Consider the following 24072-nt stretch of genomic DNA (forward strand, 5'->3'; position numbering starts at 1 on the left):
AACTAGCGATTGAGACCATAAACACATTTTGAAAACGTTTACTGAGGTTAGAAATCAAGTGAGAAGTTGGTGAATTCTCCATTGACTTGTATAGAGACGGAAGTCCTTTTGACACTAAAACGGTTGCCCCCTGGTGGCCTTTTGATAGAATGCAGTTTTAAGTTACTTCCGCGTTGGCATCACTTCAGAGGACCGGAACTCCCCGCCTGCTAACAGGTGATACAAGGCCTTAAAAAAATATGGAATAAAAATGAAACTTCCCAAAAACACCACACTCAGAAAAAGTGATAAATTCACTATTTTATTGCCTTCTGTGCTGTAATACAGGGATTCATCCGAAAAATACAAAAAGGTACAGGTATTAGAAAATATACAAAAACATACAGGCATCCAAATATAAGGGGGAATACATTTTTGATGGTCTTTTATTTATACAAAAGTACAACAGTGAGACAATCAACCACACTGTAGTTGAGCTGGTCATATTAATTTATTCATACTGTGTCCTGTAAAGTTTCTGAGGGATGATTATATAACGGACAGATTTTACAAGGACTATTTTAATTATTTTAATTGAATATTAAAATGCCAGATAATCATTTTCTGTTATTTTTCCTCTTCTAAACACTTGTTGACAAAGTGTTAAAGGTTAAGCTGGGATGGTCATGAATAAATGCCAATAATGCACTTTATGTGTACATGTTAAGGTCACTGTAATACAAAATGTAGAAAGTGCAGAGTGAAGAACAAATTGTATTTACGAGATTCTTTTTTTTCTCATTGTAACATACCGTCTACTATTTCCCCTAATGTCATCACATTTTTCTCTACCAGCAACAGACCACAGCTTCAGTGAATAGTGACACTTTAAACTTCTTAACTTCCCTTTTAAAAAACATCTAAACCACTTTCCTCTCACCACTGTAGAGACACTTCGGCCTGTGATTAAAACTCACTTCTATGGGCGATAAAGTACTGACTGTACCAAACATAACCCAAACTATTTTAATATCGGGAGTGGTATTAACTTCATTTTTCTTACTCCTGTTGTCCCCTCTCCAGCTGTTTTTATTTGCTATACTACTGTTGGTAAAAAAAAAACTGAAAAAAACCTAGTATAAATACATCATATTTAACAAACCGTACAAAACAAATCAAGTATAAATAGGGCACTAAGAGAAACAGACGAATGATGTGTACCTATGCGTGATGAAAACTGTTACTCATATTTCCACTGAATAATGTTTTGTGCTTGTATCTACTATCTACAGTACACTGATTACATCTAGTTTACAAATATAGTCAACATGCCTACAATCCTTTGTGCTATAACACATGTTACTGTACATGGAGGTCAATAGCAAATGTTATAAAATACCTTGAACGTATCTTCAATCCTGTTCATTAACACATGTACACCTACTGCAGGTATGCAAAAATACTGTATGTACTGTCCAAGAAGTTCTGTTTTACAAAAGCATTTTTATTGTTATTCATCATTCGGCTTGGCACGCTGATAGGAGGGAAAGTGGAGGTGGTGTTGCTGTTTTTAAGACAAAAAGTTTACTAATGATGTAATTTACAACTTTAACAGAAGTATAATTTTATGTCACAAGCTGTCAGATAATTCTCTATGAGAGTGAAGAGCAACAGACCTACTGAAGGCTACAAAGGCTTCGTGAAAAGACACTTTGGTTTGTCCATTGATTGGTAGAGTTTTTGATTTTGCCTCTTGAAGATCTTTCCAGGATGTGCCCTCCTCTTCTTTATTCTGTTCTTCCTGTGTGACGTCATGTTCACTCATTGTGATGATCCAGATTACTTCTTGGAGAGAAGCTGGTTCTCCAGCTGTTCCAGACGAGCCGCCATACCAGACAGTGGTCAGGTGATTAAGGAATAATACAGACATACAGGCGCTTACTGTGAATATGCACATAAATAAAAGCATGTACATCCATCAGGCTTTCGAAAAATGTCAAACATTTTTCAGCTCACAATTTAGACAAATATATTTTTTGGGGGGTCAGATCAATTTCACTTTTATTTATATAACGTTTAAGTTATCTCAATGCACTTTTCATCTAGACCATATTCTGTATTGGTTTTGAAAAGATGTTTTCCAATAATCTAATAATCATTGATTTTCCTATGCACATGCCATTAAAAAGACCATTGTTTGTCTTTCATACTTTTTAAGTCCCTAGCCCAGTTGCTTCTACTGAAGACATGAGTCTTTAAAATTTAGTCAAATATACAGCTAAATTAAATTTTTTAAAGGCTCAGTAATTTACTAAAACAGCTGGGCACAATAGTTTGTTTTTCTTAATAAAACATACTCAAGCAGGAGTGAATGGTGCATTCGTAAAGGACTATTTTAAGCAGTCGATGAATCCACATTTGGTGCTCTAGTGATTATTTCTGGCAGCAGGACAACTAACAGTTTTGATACACACAATACTTGTTAGTGGATCAATTCATCGTAGGTTTTAGTCTTTTGAGATGTCATGGATTGAACATCAGACAGATATCACCTGATATTTCCACTGATTGTTTTTTTATGTGGCGGGACAGATGGGTTTGGGTTTGCCAAAGGTTCTGGGTCAACAGAGTCCAATTCAGTGAAAACACAGATGTAACTACAATCATAGTTCCACATCTGTAAAGTACATTATCTTGGCCTTAAAACTGAATTAATCACTTAAAATAAAATATAACCACTGGAACCAATGACGACATGTAATTTAGCAGGAATCTATAGAGAAATATCCCAAATTTGGTGGGGTACCTATTCCTGTTGTTCCACAAACATCTTGACAGGTCAAAATTAGATTCAATAAGAGTCTCTGCCTGTCACTGTGGGAAAAAAATGTTTTTGGTTCATTCTCTAATGTTTGATTTGTGATACTGGGATATATAAATAAAAAATGACTTTATTTGACGCTTTGCTATTTTTCTTGTGAAATATAAGTATTTTAGGTGTTTCAAGGGCTTTTTAAACATATAAAATTATACAATAAAAATCACTCTTCTGTTGAACTGGTCATAATCACAAGTAGACATTATCACAATTCAAGGGGTCACAAGTCAAAAAGCTCGGAAAACACAACCCTATGGCCACCAGGGGGCTCCAGTTCCTTGCTTAAGGTTAAAGAATTTGGATGAAGGTATCTTTTTTTAAGGATATGTTTCTGGTTGAGCTGCTCCAGGCTGTTCATGGTGGCCTGCTGGAACTCCACCAGGCTCTCACAGGCACAGGGGTCCTTCACCTCAATCTCCCCCTGACTTTCCTCTACAGGGATACAGAGATAAGAGAGGACGACAGGGAAAGAGTAAAATACATTTACACAAACTCTGAATGAATAACACAATTTATTTTTTCTGAAACTTCCTATACTTTTTTGGTTGTCTAAACACTTAAAAGTAACATCATTGCGAATTTGGAGTTTACATGTACATTGTATGTTTTATTGTTGCCTCTTTTTATTTCAACTGTCATATTGTATTTCCGTCACTAGATGGAGCCATACAACAATAAATCATTGAAGCAGCTTGTCCATCTATGCACACTCTGGGACAAATGTCACACTCGTCGTTTGATTTGGGGGGAACAAAATCTTTCGAAAATACATTTATTTTGACATTTGTTTGACTATGGTTACGATGCTTCAGTGAATACACATACACTTTTGAAGGCCGATAGTTTCAGTTTTTCGAGTGTGTTTAAAACAGTGGTCTCCAACCCTGCTCCTGGAGAGCTACAGCCCTGCATGTTTTAGGTATCTCCTCACTCTAACACACCTGATTCTAATAATCAACTCGTTATCAAGCCCTTTGACGAGCCTCAGCTGCTTGATAACGAGTTAGAGTGAGGAGATACCTAAAACATGCAGGGCAGTAGCTCTCCAGGAGCAGGGCTGGAGACCACTGGTTTAAAACAATAGTTAGTTGTCCATATGAACAGTAAAGAGGTTTTCCTCTCTGCAATCATTCCCCCTGTTCATATTGACTATTAAAATATCGCCTTCAAATGTGCTTCAGTGTAAGTGATGGGGACCATTTGTCCAAAAATGCATTTAAAAGTAAATGTGAAGCTTATATGAGGCTTCAGCAGTCTGAGTTAGTCATATCAAGTGGATATCTGACACATTTACAGTCTTTTTAGCATCAAATTCCCTCTTAGTGTTTCCCTGTTGAGCTGTGGTGGAAGTATAGTAACAAAAAAAGAGACTTTGGCATTAAAAAGACTAACGTTGAAACACAGAAGACTTGATTTGACTCATTTGGATGGAAGCTTCATATTAGCTTCAGATCTACTTTTAAATACATTTATGCACACATGTAGTGGAACAGAATTTGCACGAAAGTGTACCCATGGGCAGTCAAAGAGATTTACAGCCCTTTCAAATGTTAAGTACTACCATATACTACATCTCTTTATTATGCTGTCACACAAAAATGATAGATTATTTTTACATGTGTTGAGTTTTGAATGATATAATATTGTACCTGGGCAGATGTTGAGTTTGAGGTTCTCAGCAATGTTGCTGATGGCAGTGAAATCGGAGGTGTAATAGAAATGTTTCTCCACAGGCTCTGATGCAATCACACGAAGCTCGTCCTCCACAGCTTTTCCAACACCCACAGCATACATGGTGATACCTGCACAGACAAATACATTTAATGTCAATAATCTGACTGGAATCAGAATCAGATTATTACACCACCATCACTAAGATTAAAAAACAAACAAACAAACTGGTTGTGGTTTAACTCTTGCACTAGTTGAGTCTCAGTATAGTGACTCACCGACTTCTTTGGCCATCTTGGCGTACTCTGTGATGTCATCCTGGGAGCGTCCATCTGTGAAGACCAAGCCGATTCGGGGGATGTTGCGGCTGGCAGGACGAGCTCCCTCTGTCTCTGAGAAGCTGTTCTCCAGCATGTGTTTTATGGCCAGACCTGTCATGGTACCTTTCTCCATGTAGTCAACCTAGACATGGACAGTAACAACAGTTCAAGCGGTAAGTGTACTGTAGCTGAAGTCAATACACAGTTGATGAGGGCCAGCATTATACGTCTACGACTATACGTCTGACTTTGAGCCAGTATCATCAGACATGTACTGCTAGCTCATCCAGTCATAATTGTAATCAGTTACTCCCTCCATCAATTTTCTGCCACTTATCTCAGAAACTCTAAACTGAGGATAATTCATACAGTAATTGCTTGGTGTGAAAACTTTACCTTCATGACTGCAGCTTTGATCTCATCTGCAGTGTGGTACATGTTGAGAGGGAACTCTGTCCTGACCCGGCTAGAGTATTGGACCAGACCAATTCTGGTACCATGAACGGACACATCCAGAGAGTCCACAACCTGGAGCACAGGAGGAGGTTATGATTATGATTTATTCGTTTATATAGTTTTTAGTGAATTTCAAAAAGGAGATTCCCACTTGGACACAGTTGGACGGCCCCGGGCCTTATGACAGAATCTGTGCTGGCATGTTTCTGCTTCCCTCTCTCCTGCCTCAGTTTTCCTTTTTCCAGATTCTCCCAGATGGCCTGTCCCCTCCCACCTCTTTAAGGAATTGGTGTCACCTGCTTGGGGCTTTTATTAGCTGGATTATTCCACGATGGCTGTCTCTCCCCGTCCTGGAAGGCTGGTGCTTTTCAGGCACTCAGTTTGGTTTGATTGATTGTATTTAGTTTATCACTGGTTTAAACATTAACCAGATGTTTGACTTTCAATCTCTTTGTTTGGTTAAGTTCAGTTATCTTTAATAAATTACTAATATAGTTAAGGTGTTGCTGTGTGTACCTCCCTTCTTGTTATGCTCTTAAACAAGCCAGTCAAACATGTTTAATTAGACAGCTCTGTAAATATCACACAAACCATAAAAAATTCAACGAATCAAATATTGCTTTTGCACTCAACAAAACAGGAAAATGACAAGTTATAAAATAACTAATTACCTGTTTTGGTTTTAAATAAAAATGTATACTATCTTTCAATAGACTATTATCTTGAAAATCAATCTGTAAGACTAACAGCTCTGTAGAAGTCAGTTATTGTATATGAATCATTTTAAATTTAGCATTGTAACATTACTGTACATTTAGCTTTTTGTTGTTATCTGAGGTATGAAACAGTGACATTAAAACTGTGCAGTTGTTAATATGAAAACATGACCCACCTGGTTGACAAACTTTTTGACAAGCTCAAAGTTTTGTGGGCGTACACTCTTGGAGCCGTCGATCAGAAGCACCAGGTCAATGTTGGCAGACTTGCAGGCTGACAGATGAGAAAGAGGAAATATACTGAGAACATAGTCAGCTGATGTTTGCTCTTTAGAACTTAGGTATTACGTATTTTTTCTGTTGTGAAGCTCTATTTTTAATTGTTAAAAATCCTGGCCAATACATCAACTTCATAGCTTAGAGATATAAATATATGATATTGGAGAATAAGACGGCTGACAAGTAACAATACACTTTAAAGATACGTATATTTGAGATGCAGTCATTTAGAAACAGTTGCACCAACAGGTCAGTTGTTTCTTTGTAGTTTCAGTGCTTTTTCAACCACCAAATTTAAAGATTGTCATAAAAAAAATGTATGTTAAATAATCGTGGTGTATATGTTGTTCTTAAAGTCTCAAATATTGCCATTATCCCTGTATAAAAATGATTGTCCGATAACCATTCAATGAAATCAGCAGACTGGTGACATCAATATTCAGACCCACTGTAGTAAAACTGGGAAAAAAGTTAGATGTTTTGCTTTTCTGGATACCATGTGCGTTGTCATAGAAACAAAGGATGTCCTGCAGTTGTCTGCATCAGTCAGAGCAGAGCTCTGTCAGATTAAATCTTGAAAGGATGATAAATGAGGGACTGCACTGTGTGAAGGTTACTGGCAGGTTCGCTCAGCCTCCCCAGAGGATGAGAAAATTTAAAAGATCATCATCTTTGTCCAGCCAGTTTCTCCCAGACATAACTGAGCTGCTTTTAACATCAGCGAGGGACTTACTTTATTCTCTTATACATCTGAAGTTCATTTCTTAAGAAATAACCCACTGTTTTCTTTTGCTCTGATCTTCATCTTAGCAAATGTTTGTTTGGTTCATCTGATTTTACCATAATTGATCTATGGTGTCAATGAAACGTCCTGACACCTGATTCATAATATACTGTATATCAGGCAAAGGTAACACTCAGCCCTCACAACAGAGACCTGGGCTCATGTCCCTAATTTCTGGTTTTGACGAGATTGTCATCTGTGTCTCTTCTCTTGTTTTATATGATACAAGTGTAGTATCGATAGTGACCTCCTGCTCCAGTCTTGCACCTTTATCCTGCATCTCCTGCTGTCAGGTCCCCAAGGACCCACAGGAGCCTAATCCACCTGCAGCTCTTACTGCAGCATAGTGATGAGTTTCTGCAAATTTACTTAGTAGATGAAGTTGTGTTTTTCATGATTGTAACTGAGGAGACGCACTATTATGAGGTCTGGATTAAACCTGCTCTCTGAATGGTTTTGAGTTTGTACCTCAGTGTCTGTTTGGGCAGGTCAAGTGTTTATGTTGTACAGACAATAACCGAGTTGACTTACTGCCGCAGCTCTTGCCGTCGTCCTGCAGCAGTTGTCCCTCAGGACAGACACAGTAGTAAGATCCTGGAGTGCTGACACACTGGTGATCACAGCCATGCTCCACTGTGTTACACAGGTCCATGTCTGCAGAAACAGTTCATTTACACATTACATATAAATTACACCTACACAGACAAAGATACAAGCAAACCAGAGGTGGGGGTTAACTAGGTATATTCATACAAGTGCTGTTGTACTTTTGAGGGCTTAGTATTTGACCATTACCACTGTCCATTAAAGGAAATGTCCACTTTATGGGAAATACAATTGTTATGCTCACTAATTAAAATGTTTGTTCTATCCATGCAAAAACATGTTACAATTGGCCATTTTACTGCCATATTGTGCAATACTTGTGGTAGATTGTTACAAAGCCAGACTAGCTGCCTCCTCCTGCTGCTAGACTTTTTGCTAAGCTAAGCAGCTGATGAATGTACAGTAGTTTCATATTTAAGAGTACAGATAGTGGTATAGATCTTCTCCAACTCCACCAGAAAGCAAATAAGCATTCTTTTTCTAAAATGGTGAATTATTCCTTTAGCACATTTAGAGCATCAGACTGTCTTTAGATGTCAAAACACCACCTGAAATACTTTAGAGATACAGTAGTGAGAACACAGATGATGAGAATTATTTTGCGTGTGTTTAATTCACTGACTTGTGCAGGTCTTCTTGTCCTTGTTGAGTTTGAATCCTTTGTTGCAGTCACAGGTGTAGACACCAGGAGCGCTGATACAGATTTGTTCGCAGTCGTGTTTTCCCTCGGCGCACAAATCAATGGCTAAATAGAACACAAATAAGTCATTTTACATTGCAAAATACCACATCATTTCAAGGGTTGTCGTGGTATGTTTGTGGTTGTGTATGTCTGCATGCATGAGCGCAAGCAAGTAAAGTCAGCAGCTCACATTCTCCACACACGGAGACAAATTCTGTCAAGCACTATAGTTTGAAAGGTTGCAGTTAGGGGTTGCAGGTAATTATGTTTTTATGAGACATCTGTTCATATTTTGATCACCTTATGTCTCTGAGTCCAAAGTGATGCCTTTAAACTGCTCATTTAGCCTGACCAATTACTAATTCTTATCAAAATGGTCATCAAATAAATCAATCCATTTAATTTCAGCACCATACAGAGTTCCACTTATTTTCCACTTAACATGGAAGAACAAATGCCTCTGGCCCTGTGGGATTAATACGTCAGGACTGTAAATGTGTACTTCTGGGTGTGTATTTGTGTGAGGGCCTGACTAACGTTTGCAGGTCTTCTTGTCTTCATTGAGTGTGTATCCTTTGTTGCAGTCGCAGGTGAAGACGCCCGGCTCGCTGAGACAGATATGCTCACAGTCGTGTTTCCCCTCAGCGCACAGGTCAATGGCTAAATAACACAAACAAGTAATTTTAGTGTACAATAGTTTGTCATTTTAAGGGTTTTCCTCTGTGCTGGTGTGTTTGTGGTTCTATGTCTGCATGCATAAGCGCAAGCAAGTCAGAAGCTCACATTTTCCACACAAGGAGAAGATTTCTCTTAAGCATTAGTTTGAAAGGTTGCAGTTAATTATGTTTTTTTTATGATTCATCTGCTCATATTTTGATTACATAATGTTGTCCCTGAGTCCAAAGTGATGCCTTTAAACTGTTCATTTAGCCTGACCAAACACTAATACCAATCAAAATGATCAAATAAATCAATCCATTTGAGCACTATAAAGAGTACCACTTCTTTTCCACTTCACATGGAAAGACAGAGAACACTGACCCTCTGTGATTAATAGCCCTGTTTCCACTACAGAAGTTCCTGGTAAAACTTAGGAGGCGGGACCTTTACAGGAACGTCCTCTCACTCGACCCTCTAGGCCATTGTGTCTCCATAGCAGAGTAGGTGCCAGATAGGACCCACCGGACTCTGATCGTGACATCACAGAGGTGACGCGCCGAAAGCATAACAAAGAAAGCGAGAACGAGGTGGTAAACATGGAAGGAGCTGAGCTGGTTGCCCTGTTCAGGTTTGTGTGTTTGTGTCATAAACTGTATATAAGAAATGGACGTAACATCCGTGACGTCACCCATTGGTTTGTGGACTGCTGCTCGGAGGCCAATAGTTTCGGATCTGAGCAGCGCCATCTTGAAAATTTCAGGTGCATGCAGGGAAAAATAAAAACATGGATTCTACTTATATGGGCATCAGGAGGGGCATGAGGCCCCCTGGTGGCCTTTTGATAGAATGCAGTTTTAAGTTACTTCTGTGTTGGTCTCCGCTCAGAGGACCGGAACTCCCCGCCTGGTTCGTGTACATGGCGGTGGACGCCATTAACTTTTTTCCTGCAGTGTAGACGCTTTCTACCACTGTTCTTCTTCTGCTGGGTTTTTAAAATGGCAATTATTTTTGCGCTTTCTGCTGACGCCACATTCTGCTTTGAGTATACCCAATCAGCACCGAGTAAACCTCAAGCACCACCCAGGAGTTTTTCGTGGCTGCTTGGAGTACCGACAGGCAGGGACTCGTTTAGCCCCCATCAAAGTTCGAGAAAATTGTCCTTTCGGGGTGGTTCCTGCTATGGAGACACGCGCCAATGGTCACAGCCCCGTAAAATTACCCAGAAGTTCCTGCAGTGGAAATAGGATTAATGTGTCAGGACTGTAAATGTGTGCTTCTGGGTGTTTATTTGTGTGAGGGCCTGACTAACGTTTGCAGGTCTTCTCGTCTTCATTGAGTCTGTATCCTTTGTTGCAGTCGCAGGTGAAGACGCCCGGCTCGCTGAGACAGATTTGCTCACAGTCATCTTTCCCCTCAGCGCACAGATCAATGGCTAAATAACACAAACAAGTAATTTTAGTGTTTGTGGTTCTATGTCTGCTTGCATGAGCGCAAGCAAGTCAGAAGCTCACATTTTTCCATACAAGGAGAACATTTCTCTTAGGCATTAGTTTGAAAGGTTGCAGTTTGGGTTTGCAGTTAATTATGTTTATTATGATTAATCTGCTCATATTTTGATTACATAATGTTGTCCCTTAGTCCAAAGTGATGCCTTTAAACTGCTAATTTACTCTGACCAATAACCAATTCTTATCAAATGGTCAAATCAATCAATCAAATCCAGCACTATACAGAGTACCACCTCTTTTCCACTTCACATGGAAGAACAGAGACCCCACTGACCCTCTGGGATAAATGTGTCAAGACTGTAAATGTGTGTTGGTGTGTATTTGTGTGAGGGCCTGACTAACGTTTGCAGGTCTTCTCGTCTTCATTGAGTCTGTATCCTTTGTTGCAGTCGCAGGTGAAGATGCCCGGCTCGCTGAGACAGATATGCTCACAGTCGTGTTTCCCCTCAGCGCAAAGGTCAATGGCTAAATAACACAAACAAGTAATTTTAGTGTAAAATAGTTTGTCATTTTAAGGGTTTTCCTCTGTCGTTGTGTGTTTGTGGTTCTATGTCTGCATGCATAAGCGCAAGCAAGTCAGAAGCTCACATTTTCCACACAAGGAGAAGATTTCTCTTAGGCATTAGTTTGAAAGGTTGCAGTTAATTATGTTTTTTATGATTCATCTGCTCATATTTTGATTACATAATGTTGTCCATGAGTCCAAAGTGATGCCATTAAACTGCTCATTTACCGTGAATAATTATCAATTCTTATCAAAATGATCAAATCAATCGATCAAATCCAGCACTATACAGAGTACCACTTCTTTCCCACTTCACATGGAAGAACAGAGAACACTGACCCTCTGGGATAAATGTGTCAAGACTGTAAATGTGTGTTGGTGTGAATTTGTGTGAGGGCCTGACTAACGTTTGCAGGTCTTCTCGTCTTCATTGAGTCTGTATCCTTTGTTGCAGTCGCAGGTGAAGACGCCCGGCTCGCTGAGACAGATATGCTCACAGTCGTGTTTCCCCTCAGCGCACAGATCAATGGCTAAATAACACAAACAAGTAATTTTAGTGTTTGTGGGTCTATGTCTGCTTGCATGAGCGCAAGCAAGTCAGAAGCTCACATTTTCCACACAAGGAGAACATTTCTCTTAGGCATTAGTTTGAAAGGTTGCAGTTTGGGTTTGCAGTTAATTATGTTTATTATGATTAATCTGCTCATATTTTGATTTCATAATGTTGTCCCTTAGTCCAAAGTGATGCCTTTAAACTGCTAATTTACTCTGACCAATAACCAATTCTTATCAAATGATCAAATCATTCAATTAAATCCAGCACTATACAGAGTACCACTTCTTTTCCACTTCACATGGAAGAACAGAGACCACTGACCCTCTGGGATAAATGTGTCAAGACTGTAAATGTGTGTTGGTGTGTATTTGTGTGAGGGCCTGACTAACGTTTGCAGGTCTTCTCGTCTTCATTGAGTCTGTATCCTTTGTTGCAGTCGCAGGTGAAGACGCCCGGCTCGCTGAGACAGATATGCTCACAGTCGTGTTTCCCCTCAGCGCACAGATCAATGGCTAAATAACACAAACAAGTAATTTTAGTGTTTGTGGGTCTATGTCTGCTTGCATGAGCGCAAGCAAGTCAGAAGCTCACATTTTCCACACAAGGAGAACATTTCTCTTAGGCATTAGTTTGAAAGGTTGCAGTTTGGGTTTGCAGTTAATTAAGTTTATTATGATTAATCTGCTCATATTTTGATTACATAATGTTGTCCCTTAGTCCAAAGTGATGCCTTTAAACTGCTAATTTACTCTGACCAATAACCAATTCTTATCAAATGATCAAATCATTCAATTAAATCCAGCACTATACAGAGTACCACTTCTTTTCCACTTCACATGGAAGAACAGAGACCACTGACCCTCTGGGATAAATGTGTCAAGACTGTAAATGTGCGTTGGTGTGTATTTGTGTGAGGGCCTGACTAACGTTTGCAGGTCTTCTCGTCTTCATTGAGTCTGTATCCTTTGTTGCAGTCGCAGGTGAAGACGCCCGGCTCGCTGAGACAGATATGCTCACAGTCATGTTTCCCCTCAGCGCACAGGTCAATGGCTAAATAACACAAACAAGTAATTTTAGTGTAAAATAGTTTGTCATTTTAAGGGTTTTCCTCTGTCGTTGTGTGTTTGTGGTTCTATGTCTGCTCGCATGAGCGCTAGCAAGTCAGAAGCTCAGATTTTCCACACAAGGAGATTATTTCTCTTGAGCATTAGTTTGAAAGGTTACAGTTTGGGGTTTCAGTTAATGTTTATTATGGTTCATCTGCTCATATTTTGATTACATAATGTTGTCCCTTAGTCCAAAGTGATGCCTTTAAACTGCTAATTTACTCTGAATAATTACCAATTCTTATCAAAATGATCAAATCAATCAATCAAATCCAGCATTTTACAGAGTACCACTTATTTTCCACTTCACATGGAAGGACAGAGACCACTGACCCTCTGGGATAAATGCGGCAGGACTGTAAATGTGTGCTTCTGGGTGTGTATTTGTGTGAAGGCCTGACTAACGTTTGCAGGTCTTCTCGTCTTCATTGAGTCTGTATCCTTTGTTGCAGTCGCAGGTGAAGACGCCCGGCTCGCTGAGACAGATTTGCTCACAGTCGTGTTTCCCTTCAGCGCACAGGTCAATGGCTAAATAACACAAACAAGTAATTTCAGTGTAAAATAGTTTGTCATTTTAAGGGTTTTCCTCTGTCGTGGTGTGTTTGTGGTTCTATGTCTGCTTGCATGAGCACAAGCAAGTCAGAAGCTTAGAAGGAGAACATTTATCTTAGGCATTAGTTTGAAAGGTTGCAATTTGGGATTGCAGTTCCTTATGTTTTTTATGAGTCATCTGTTAATATAATGTTGTCCCTGAGTCCAAAGTAATGCCTTTAAACTGTTCATTTACTCTGACCAATAACCAATTCTTATCAAAATAATCAAATATATCAATCCAATAATTTCAGCAACCTACAGACTACCACTTCTCTTGCCACTAAACATGGAAGGACAAATGCCACTGACCCTGTGAGATAAATGCGTCAGGACTGTAAATGTGTGCTTCTGGGTGTGTATTTGTTTGAGGGCCTGACTAACGTTTGCAGGTCTTCTTGTCTTCATTGAGTCTGTATCCTTTGTTGCAGTCGCAGGTGAAGACGCCCGGCTCGCTGAGACAGATTTGCTCACAGTCATCTTTCCCCTCAGCACACAGATCAATGGCTAAATAACACAAACATGTCATTTTAGTGTAAAATAGTGTCTGAAGAAGAGCATTGAGCTTGAAAAGTCACGTGGTGATATCCTAATAAATCTACCTGCATTGGGGTTTGTGGTGTGCAGACTTTTTTCTTGCTTGCATACAATAAATATGTGTTTGTGGGTATGTATTTGTGTGAGGGCCTGACTAACGTTTGCAGGTCTTCTCGTCTTCATTGAGTGTGTATCCTTCCTTGCAGTCGCAGGTGAAGACGCCCGGCTCGCTGAGACAGATTTGCTCACAGTCATGTTTCCCCTCAGCGCACAGATCAATGGCTAAATAACACACACATGCAAACTGAGTCAAGATTTGTGTATGTGTCTAGACATTGCCACTTAACTGCTCTCGAAAAAATGTATATCAATATTTGAGCCAAAAAATTTAGTTGTTTCTGTGTACATTTTTGTGTAAGTGACTCATCAGGGGAGAATTACAATTTAGTAAATGCCAAAGTTTTGGCGACAGCAGACTACAAAAGCCCTGAAAGGCAAGTGAGAGTTATTTATTTTATTTTTAATTTCTGGAAATCCGATTTCTGAAAAGTCCAATCTTTGATCTAGATTATTGTCTTTTTAAAAATCTGGTCAAAAACTACTTCCAAGATTTGCAGTTCTGTATTACAACAACATAATACACAACAACCAGGCAACCTTTGGCAGTGGGTATAATGGCAGGGTGCCCCATCTTCCCACTAGGCTTAACCATGGATATACTGTAGAAGTAATCATTTCAGCATCCAAATGGGTTGTAGGAGGAGACAGGAGAGCAGTCTGGACAGCTCCTACCGCACCTATATGGATGACATCACCACCCTTACTTTACATAAACCATTGCATGTATCAAGCGGCTGCTGGATAAGCTTCATCATATCCATCGTCTGAGGATAACTCGTGGACCAGAGATTCCATAACACCCATTCCAATGGCGTTGGAGCAGTCTGTCAAGAGTTTAGGGTGCTGGTACATCATCAGTCTCAGAGACTCAGACCAGAGCAATCAACTAAGAGAAGAGGCGTCGCTGGAAAGTTGAAACTGTGGTGCCTGCAGATTGGATTGCTCCCCTGTCTGATGTGGCAATCTACAAACAGTCTACAAAGTGTCCATCATCAAGGCTGAGATGTGCAAACTAACTAAAGCAATCATCTCATACATCAAGAAGTGGCTTGGACTCCCACGTTGCTAAGCAATATTGGCCTGTATGGACATGGTGCTCTAGAAGTGCCTGTTTCAAGCCTCATCAAAGAGTACAAATGCACCAAAGTGAGGCTGGACATGACCCTGACTGAGTCGCAAGATGCTGCTATACAAGCAACTGTTCCCAGACTGGCAACTGAGAGGGAGTGGACCAACAGACAGTATCGGCTGTCAGGCATGGAGACATTGTGGGTCAGGTGCGGCAAGTAAGAGGTGTTCTTGGTCTTGGAGCAAGTCATCCAACAAGACACAAGGCTGCATCCATTGAAAGAAGAAAGCTGGTTGTGGCTGAGATCCAGCAGCAAAAGGAGGCAGAGAGATGTGCGTAGGCAGTCTCACAGTCCAAACAGGGCCAGTGGACTAGCTGGGAGAACCTGGATTATCACAAACTCACCTGGATAGATCTGTGGGAGATGGAAGGAAGCCAAATCAGCTTCATCAGAGCAACCTATGATGTTCTTCCGACACCCAAGAACTTACACCAATGGGTTGGAGAAGATCCATCATCTCACCTCTCCCAAACCACAGCAACATTACAGCATATCCTTACCAGCTGCAAAATCAGTCTCTCCCAAGAATTTTACACCTGGAGGCACAACAGGGTCCTGCAACAACTGGCGATTACCTTGGAACGAAGGATATCCACCACCAATGCCCTCCCTCCACCGACGTCCGGTTTGTCAAACACCATCTCCTTTGTGAAATTTGACAACTTCTTGGGAAACCATCTGCAAGGATGTAGTTGACCCTCCTGGATGCTGCCTGGGACTGGAAAATGTAGGTCGACCTAGGCCAAAGGCCAACCAATTTGATCCTCGATCCTAACCGTACATGATCCTACGGTCAACCTCGCAGAAGTCCCTATACATTATGGAGTTAACTGTGCCGTGGGAGCCTGCGGTTGAAGCGTATAATCACAATAGGCTGAAATATGCAGACCTAGCAGCAGAGGCAGAACAATATTGCTGACCAAGGTCTTCCCTGTAGAGGTCAGCTGTAGAGGGTTTATAGCCACCTCAACGTCTAAGCTCCTGAAAAGGATGGGAGTTCAAGGCCCGGCCCTCCGACAAGCAATCAATGTCAGGGGCTGCCGAACGAAGCAGCAACTGGATCTGGCTTAAAAGAAAGGATCCCAACTGGGCTGCAAAATGATTGGGAAGAGGGGTGAAAGTGGAGGGGAGAGCACCTGGGACACTGGATGTCACTGTTGAGCCCTCTGGAGGTGTCGTGGGCCAATGAAGGAGGGTGCCCACCTGATGACCCTGATGAAGTTATTAGCCCCTCTCCCACTTAAGATCTTAAAAAAATGCAGAGGGATTGAAACATAAAGTCCTATGAGCTCACTTTTTCTCTCATCTGTGTGTGACTCAAGAACAGGTGAAAAACAGTTTTGCTAGGATCATTATAACAATTTTTTCCCATCTGTGAAAATAGATTTTTCCCACCAAAATTAGAGAACCTAGAATATCCCGACTAAACCTTTTTTCACCTGTTGTTGGTTCAAACAGTACAGCGAAGAATTTAGATCAGACTTAGAAATTGGATCTCCAGAAGAAGAAAAAAAATTCTCACTTTACTTTCAGGGCTTCTGTAGTAGACTCAATTAACCCTAAACTATCTGAGGAATGGGGTTGATTATAAATGCAACAAATATCTGATATTCAGTTGTTTTCTTTGCAGACTTTTTATCAATATGACTCACAATTATGGACCTACACGACCTTTGATGAGCTCATATATATATATATATAACTCGTAAACCAGGTGTTTTCAAAAAGCCAAAAACAGCTGAACCAACAGACTATTTTGTAACACTGTTGTGGTATTTGGGTTAAATGGACAACACAATTACACGGTGTGTTAGCTGTACTTTGAAGATTTGTAGGGCTTCAAGGGAATAGCAGCTCATTGCTAGGTTGTATCCACAGGTTGTAAATTGTCTTCATTTCAGTTTTCCGTCCACAAGATCCTGTACTGCAGGTGTTGCTGTGTAGCTATGAGACATCTGTGCCTGGCTGCATGTATGAAAACTGTCGTGTATAAACATGTTGGCCGCTTGCATCTATATATATACCTAAAAACATGGTTGCTTGTGATTTTTTCTCCTGTGCATGCCGATTACCTGCTCATTTTCTCATATCCAGACACCTTGAGTAGTAATATAGTTCAAATATTTGCTGGAGCATCTGACTTATTATTGCCATCATTTGATTACTCCTAAACTTGGACAGGGATAAGGGCAAGTGCAACTTTATCACTTAAATAATGCATCCTCCGCAGTTTGGCATCATTTCGGAGATGAAATTACTTTAAATGTGTTCCAAATTCAGAGTCAGTGATCCGATAATCTGTGTTTCCACATGGATACAGGGAATGTGTTATTTGATCCTGAAGTTATAACAGCTGAATCATAAAGTTTTAAAAGGTTTATGACACATCTGTGAAAATGTTCAGTGGAGTGTTGCTGCCATGTTGTGAGAGGTAAGAGTGCAGACGAGCAGCGACCAAATAAATTCATCACTTAGCAGATTGATTGTTCTTCCAAATAATCTCATTAGCTGGTTAAACCATATTCCAATTGGAGAAGGTTAAATGGTCCAACTCAAACCATGCATGTGTGTTAGGGTTACAGTGTGATTCAGCAGACATCGGTCGATATGTTTGTGTGTTACTTACAATGTATGCATTACTTACCCTGGCAGATCTTGCCATCTTCCAGCAGCCTGTAGCCTTCGTTACAGCGGCAGTGATAGCCGTTGAGCACACTCACACACTCATGATCACAACTGTGGTTCCCAAACGAACAGTAGTCGATCACTGAGGGGAGGAAAGCAGCGAGGCCATAAGCAGCAGTGCGAAAGGCAGCAAAATGTGTAGGACTGCATTTATGTTCCTCTTGTCAAACAATAAATTATAAATGAAACAAGAAAAGATCCCCACTGAAGTACTTCCTAAAGGGTTTGAAAAGGTACTACATGCTGTCAAAGTAGCATGACACCTTTCAAAATGTTTCCTAGACCAAAACTACAGCTACAGTATGATCTTTCTTGATTTACAAAAAAAAAAAAACACACAAAAACAGTCTTTGTGATAAATGTCTGCAGGAGGAACATGATGCAAACACTCATGAAGCAGCAAAGAAATCAGCAGCTTGTGAAGGTCAGAATCCATTTCAGCATGAATGAACATGACATGAATTCTTCTTAATGTGAAACCATGAGCTATCAGCAGTGACTGTTGCATGTGTCTTGGTTTTGTGATGTATGTATGTGTTTTGTAGTCAGGCTTGGGGAGTAACTGAGTGCATGTAATGCGTTACGTAATTAATATACAAAGAAGGTCATTATTCTGTTACAGTTACAGAAAAATATTTAATCAGATTAAAAGGTGCATTTAATAAAAAATATCCACCCTAACTGTGTGGCAACTTGTGCTGGTCTTTATGAATTAGATGTTTTTTGCAACAGTGCTCATTTGCATAGAAAGGGAATGTATCAATATTACCTAACTTACTCCCTTTGCAGGTACTTTGTGAATAAGGTATCATTTTTCTCATTTGCAGTTGCAAAAGCCATGCAATTCTTTCTGGGTTTGGCCCTTTAATATTGTATATTTGGTATTGAAGTAATCCAGAAGTAATGCAAAGTAATCAAATTACTTTGCATCACTGACTTCTTTTGTAACAGGTAACTAATAACTATCTCAACCCTATTTGTGGTGAAGTGTTTAAATGTGTTTGTGTGCATGTGAGACTGACTTGTGCAGTTCTTCTTGTCGTCATTCAGTTTGTATCCTTTGTTACAGTCGCAGGTGAAAGCACCAGGGGAGGCGACACAGATTTGTTGACAGTCGTGCTTCTTCTCAGCGCACAGATCAATGGCTGAAACACACAAACATACACAAGATGAGATATGAGTCACTACTACCATTATCATTAACTCTGGATCAATGAATCTCACTTGTTGCATCCAAACTTCTTAAACCCTTGATCCGTTTTTAAACATCATACATATGCTGAGATTTATCTACTATCTCAACTGGCAACCCTCTCTCCTTAAAACATGATCGCTGGCTAAAATATATTTAAAGTCGATATCTTTGAGTGAATGAAACACAACGTTTATCACATTTATCATCCTGGGTCTTGTGTGTTGTTGGATTTAGGAAACAAAAACACCTTGGTTAATGTTAGTTAAAATGGTATTGTACTGCAAGACTGGATATTTTGGCAAAAAAAACCAGGTGCTATTAGTGAACACTTCATTTTTTTAAACATCATTATGTTAATAGAAGATTGAATCCAGTCAGCGTTAAATTTCCTCCAAAAACATTTTCACTGTTGCAAATAAGTATATAAATGTAATGTCTATAAGACAGGGTTGCAACCAGGCGGGGAGTTCCGGTCCTCTGAGCGGAGGCCAACACGGAAGTAACTTAAAACTGCATTCTATCAAAAGGCCACCGTTTTGGTGTCAAAAGGACTTCTGTCTCTATACAAGTCAATGGAGAATTCACCAACTTCTCACTTGATTTCTAACCTCAGTAAACGTTTTCAAAATGTGTTTATGGTCTCAATCGCTAGTTTAAAGCCTTCTTCAATGCAGTATGATTTTCATTTGTGAAATTTTTATATTTGGCGCTGCTCAGATCCGATACTATTGGCCTCCGAGCAGCAGTCCACAAACCAATGGGTGACGTCACGGATGTTACGTCCATTTCTTATATACAGTCTATGGTTGCAACTAGTACCAGTAAAGACAATCTGCCTCTGCTCAATGTTCCCTCATGCTTAATAACCAAATTGATACTGTCTGTTGCATGTTGTTGGTTGTTTTATATGGTTTAAAACACATTGCAATTATGGAAGAATCATACACTTGTCAATGTGTGAACCTATTTGCCATCATAGATCATCATTCCACTTGTGCAATCTGTGTAATTTTGATTGCACAAGTTTTTGTTACCTGCGCATGTTTTCCCATCGTCATTCAGAGTGTATCCAGGCAGGCACAGGCACTGGAAGGAGCCAGGGGAGCTCTCACAGATGTGCTCACAGCCGTGGTCCGACTCCAGGCACAGATCCACACCTGCACCCATATGAGATCAACATCAGCACCCATACCATCAGCTCCAGTATAACTAGCTACAGGATCATAATCATGGTCATTATTAGTCTTAACTAAATTCATATTACAGACAATACTGTTGTTGTGATTATCATTATTAATTAAAAGATTTCTCTGTGCTCACTTTTAATCTCAGTTTAAGCATGATTTGTGACATCACAACTAGTTTAAAGCCAATTTTGATCCAGTATGCAACTTACACAAGTGTGAGACATCTTGCATCCAGCAGTTAAACTTTTAAAATGAGCAATATTTGTATCTTTATAGATTCAGGATTGTCAATTTTAAGATTTCTATCCAGGTAATTGAACTTTTTTTAATAAACATCTCTGGAGGGATCTTCAACATTCTCAAAACTGACAAATTTTACAGCTGGAAAAAATAACTGCAGCAGTCATTATGATGTGAGGAAAAAGTGAAGTAACGAAACAAGAAAAAACATCTCAGTCAAGACTATATCTGCTAACTTAACCTTTTCCCTCATTCATTTCTGTGGATGTTGTAACATTTGAAGGTTTAAGCTTTCACTCCTGGACCTGCTTCTCTTTCATGCATCACATCAACCAACCAGTAGAAGTAATCTCACCAGCTTCTGACTGTCTTGGTTGGAGTACCACTTTTCTAAATCTGCACCACCACCTCTTTTGATGCCTGTTTTGATAGTTCACTTCATTCATTCCTTCTTATTCATACACATTTTTATACTATCTGTTCACCTGCCTTTACTCTTCTTTTCCATCTCCCACTGAGGAAAGCCAAATTTTAAAAGAAAAACATTTTTTACAGCTGCCGTCCAGTCTAGAATAGCAGCATTAGGAAATATCTTGCACTTAAGGGATTTGAGAAGGCTGTTATGGAAAAGTATTAGGTTCTGTGGGGTTAGATGGGCATGGTGGGGTTTTTGTTTTTTTTATTCCAGCTAGACATTCGTATTGTTTTTAATTACATATAGAATCTCATGTTGTCTTAGTAGCATAAAATTTAAATTCCAGAGATTTGGCTGAACGTTTTGACTTGTCTTATGTTGAGGTAGCTTCAAATAAAAAATAATCTATTAGTGGCATAAAATGACTTTACTAGTTTCAGATGGGGATTTTATAAAAATATGTCAAATCCATAAAGAATGACTCCTCTTGGAAAAGTCAGTTTCAGTTTTCACATGCCAGTAACATTATTTAATTTTTTCAGTTTTTCATTGTGTTTCGTATACTCACAGAAAACTAAAATGCACTAAAACTGTAATGTATACTATATCCAAACCAAGTCATTGTAAAATCCCAACAAGTGTTACTTGATGCTAAAAGTGTATTATCTGGATTTCAATAGATTATTTTTTACCACAGAGCTTGTCCTGGAACTGCAGTCCGAACTGGTGAATGAGATCAAAGGACTCCACCAGGAAGACGTGGTCTTCGAAGGGTGGGGATGCCATGGCCCTCAGTGATGTCATATCAGCTCTGGCGACTCCGACTGCGTAGATCTCAATGCCCTTCTCTCTGGCCTCAGCTGCCACCTCTGCCACACGGTCCTGAGGACGTCCATCTGTCACGATCACAACCACGTTTGGGACCTGAGGGAGAGCAGGAAGGTGGTACGGTGATAAATTCAGAGGAAGACACACACACACTCAACTGCCAAAGTTATGAGACATTTGCACATATCCTTTTTGAAAGTATATTAGAAAAGTTTGGTTGGCGTGACTTTACTCGACATATAACAATATGGTCTGTCAGTGTGTAATGTGTTGGTCGTGGCTCGTAGTGATGATCCCACAGAGAATTATCAGTGATTGCAGCTTCGCTCGGCTTTATGGAGCAGTGTAGTGAGTTTCAGTTCATTGTTCAGCTGTCTGGCTGCAACTTCACTGTTTAAGTTCACTCTCAGCGCTCTCATAGTGTCATTTTGGGCTGCAGCAGCAGGCAGCAGAGAAAAGCTCTAAAATGCCACTGTACACTACCTGCTCAGCACCAGACAGCAGACACAGTTAGCTGTAGACTAACTGGTCAAAATAGCGGAGTATTTTGTGGCTAAAGAGCCAGATATTTCCTAAACAACTGTTTGGCAATAAATTGATCACATGGTGATATCAGTGTAGCTCTCACTACTTGTTAGTGCTGCCCCCAAGTGGTAAAACAAAGTCATTATGGGTTTAAATGATATGAACTGTTTCTATTTTATATCAATGACACATTCCTGCTTCACAAATGAAGTTTTCCATAACAAAAACTTTGGTGTATTTACATGATAGTGGTATTTAAGTGGTGCTGATGATGATGTCAGATCAGCATCTAGTCTATTCAACGTTTCATTAGATCCGTATTTCACTAATTTAATGAAAGAAATGTAATAATGTGTTCACTACAAACAAGTCAGAGAAATGTATTGACTAAACATCAAAACCAGAAACCTTGTCAGACCTAAAACAATAAATCAAATGCCTGTGTTGGTCTAAACAAGAGTTTTCCAGAGACTGAGAGACATGCAGTATGTCGTGCTGCACCTTTGGTCTGTCTCCCGCCTCGGGGGTGAAGGCATTAGTCATCACATATTTGATGGCGAGCCCGGTCATGGTACCCTGAGAGAGGGGAATGATCCGATTGATTGCTTTCACCGTGGAGTCCAGCTTACTGTGGGCCTTCAGAGTGAATTCACTGCGGACCTGAAGAGAAAAGTAGTGAGACTTAAAGACAGTATTTCACTCAATTATTGTATTCATCTAAGCAGAGTCAGAGTCCCTCTAGGATTTCAGGGGGTTTTTTTGTGATTATTGCAGCGAAAAAAGTTTGATTTTGCAGCAGCACAATTACCAATATGTGCTCTTTTCAAAAGGAGCTGGGAAATATTGCAAGCAAAGGAAAATGATTAAACACATGATTAAAAAATAAAAATTCTACCAATGGACAGTCTGTTGATTCATTGCAGACAGTTTCCTAAAGTGACTGTCCAGTGAAGATTTCTGCTTGCGACCATGATGTTACAAGTACAAAACAGTTTCCCTTTTTGGCAATTTTTTTGCTCAGTCTTTTGTTTGCAGGTTAGATTTGTTCTTCCACTTGGATCCCTTCTGAATGCGATACAATGACGCATTATCATCATTTTTATTAAAGTAAGCAATGGGAATAATGTTTACTTTCAACTCAAAAAAACTTTAAGTACTGCCGCTGATTAAACAGACATTGCTCAAAGAGTAAAACACTTAAGAGTAATTTAGGGTAAAAGCAGAATAGTTAAATATTTAGCTGTATGTCATTATTGTCGGATTAAAATGTTTAATATAAAAAGTTATTCTGCTAAAGTCTGAGAGGTTTAATAGCTTATACTTCAAACTAAATAGTTAAACAGTACAACTTTTACAACAAGAGGGACAAAATAATGAAGATGTACAGAAGATTAGCTTTAAAAAACACAATGTTGAAGAATAAAGAAAATATGGATGAAGATGCAGAGGCTCTGTGCCTGTCGTACCTGGCTGGAGTACTGGACCACTCCGACTCTGGTGGCGTTGAGTCCAATATCCAGAGTGTTAAGGATGTCAATCATGAACTTCCTCATGGTCTCAAACTCATGTGGCCTAACGCTGCGGGAGCCGTCAATGAGGAAGACCAGATCCACTGGACCAGACTTACACTTCTGCTCAGGAGCTGGGAGATAACAGCAGAACAATCGACATCAGATGGGTGAATAACAGTAATGCCACAGAGTAGTTGGAGGAGCTACACCCTTTTCTAATTGATATTAAATCAATGTTTCTGATTGCCAAATACAGCAAACATAACACTTCACTATTGGTTCATCATTTTAAATTCAAAGTGTTAATACCAGCATATAGGCTACTAACTACTTTAAAAAATACAATATTATAAGGGTAGTGATATTAAACTGTTTATTTCCCATGAAAACATTGAAACCAAC

At 39.7% G+C, this 24072-nt stretch overlaps 1 protein-coding gene across 1 annotated transcript; it reads right to left on the reverse strand.

The window, feature by feature from the left end:
• Positions 1 to 1818: 1818 nt before the first annotated feature.
• Positions 1819 to 23727, reverse strand: matn4 (matrilin 4). Its single transcript, XM_062415602.1, has 12 exons — positions 23626 to 23727; positions 22661 to 22819; positions 21499 to 21730; positions 17729 to 17851; positions 7615 to 7737; positions 6197 to 6294; positions 5245 to 5376; positions 4807 to 4990; positions 4507 to 4659; positions 3795 to 3804; positions 3185 to 3282; positions 1819 to 1877 (listed from the first exon to the last, which is right to left on the reverse strand). Exons 1-12 carry the CDS (start codon positions 23710 to 23712, stop codon positions 1819 to 1821), a joined length of 1458 nt encoding a protein of 485 aa, XP_062271586.1. The 5' UTR covers positions 23713 to 23727.
• Between the last annotated feature and the right edge of the window lie 345 nt (positions 23728 to 24072).

The sequence above is a fragment of the Scomber scombrus genome, chromosome 3 (genome assembly GCF_963691925.1).
Source record: "Scomber scombrus chromosome 3, fScoSco1.1, whole genome shotgun sequence".
In the NCBI taxonomy this organism is placed as follows: domain Eukaryota; kingdom Metazoa; phylum Chordata; class Actinopteri; order Scombriformes; family Scombridae; genus Scomber; species Scomber scombrus.

Bases quoted from the DNA above. Each gene is read 5' to 3' on its own strand.
- matn4 (XM_062415602.1), bottom strand. From the start codon at position 23,712: ATGAGGAAGTTCATGATTGACATCCTTAACACTCTGGATATTGGACTC. The intron at 17,852-21,498 runs GTAAAAAATAAT...TCCTCCCCTCAG, and splicing joins GTTCCAGGACAAGCTCTGTG to TGATCGACTACTGTTCGTTT. The intron at 6,295-7,614 runs GTAAGTCAACTC...CTCATCTGTCAG, and splicing joins CGACGGCAAGAGCTGCGGCA to CCTGCAAGTCTGCCAACATT.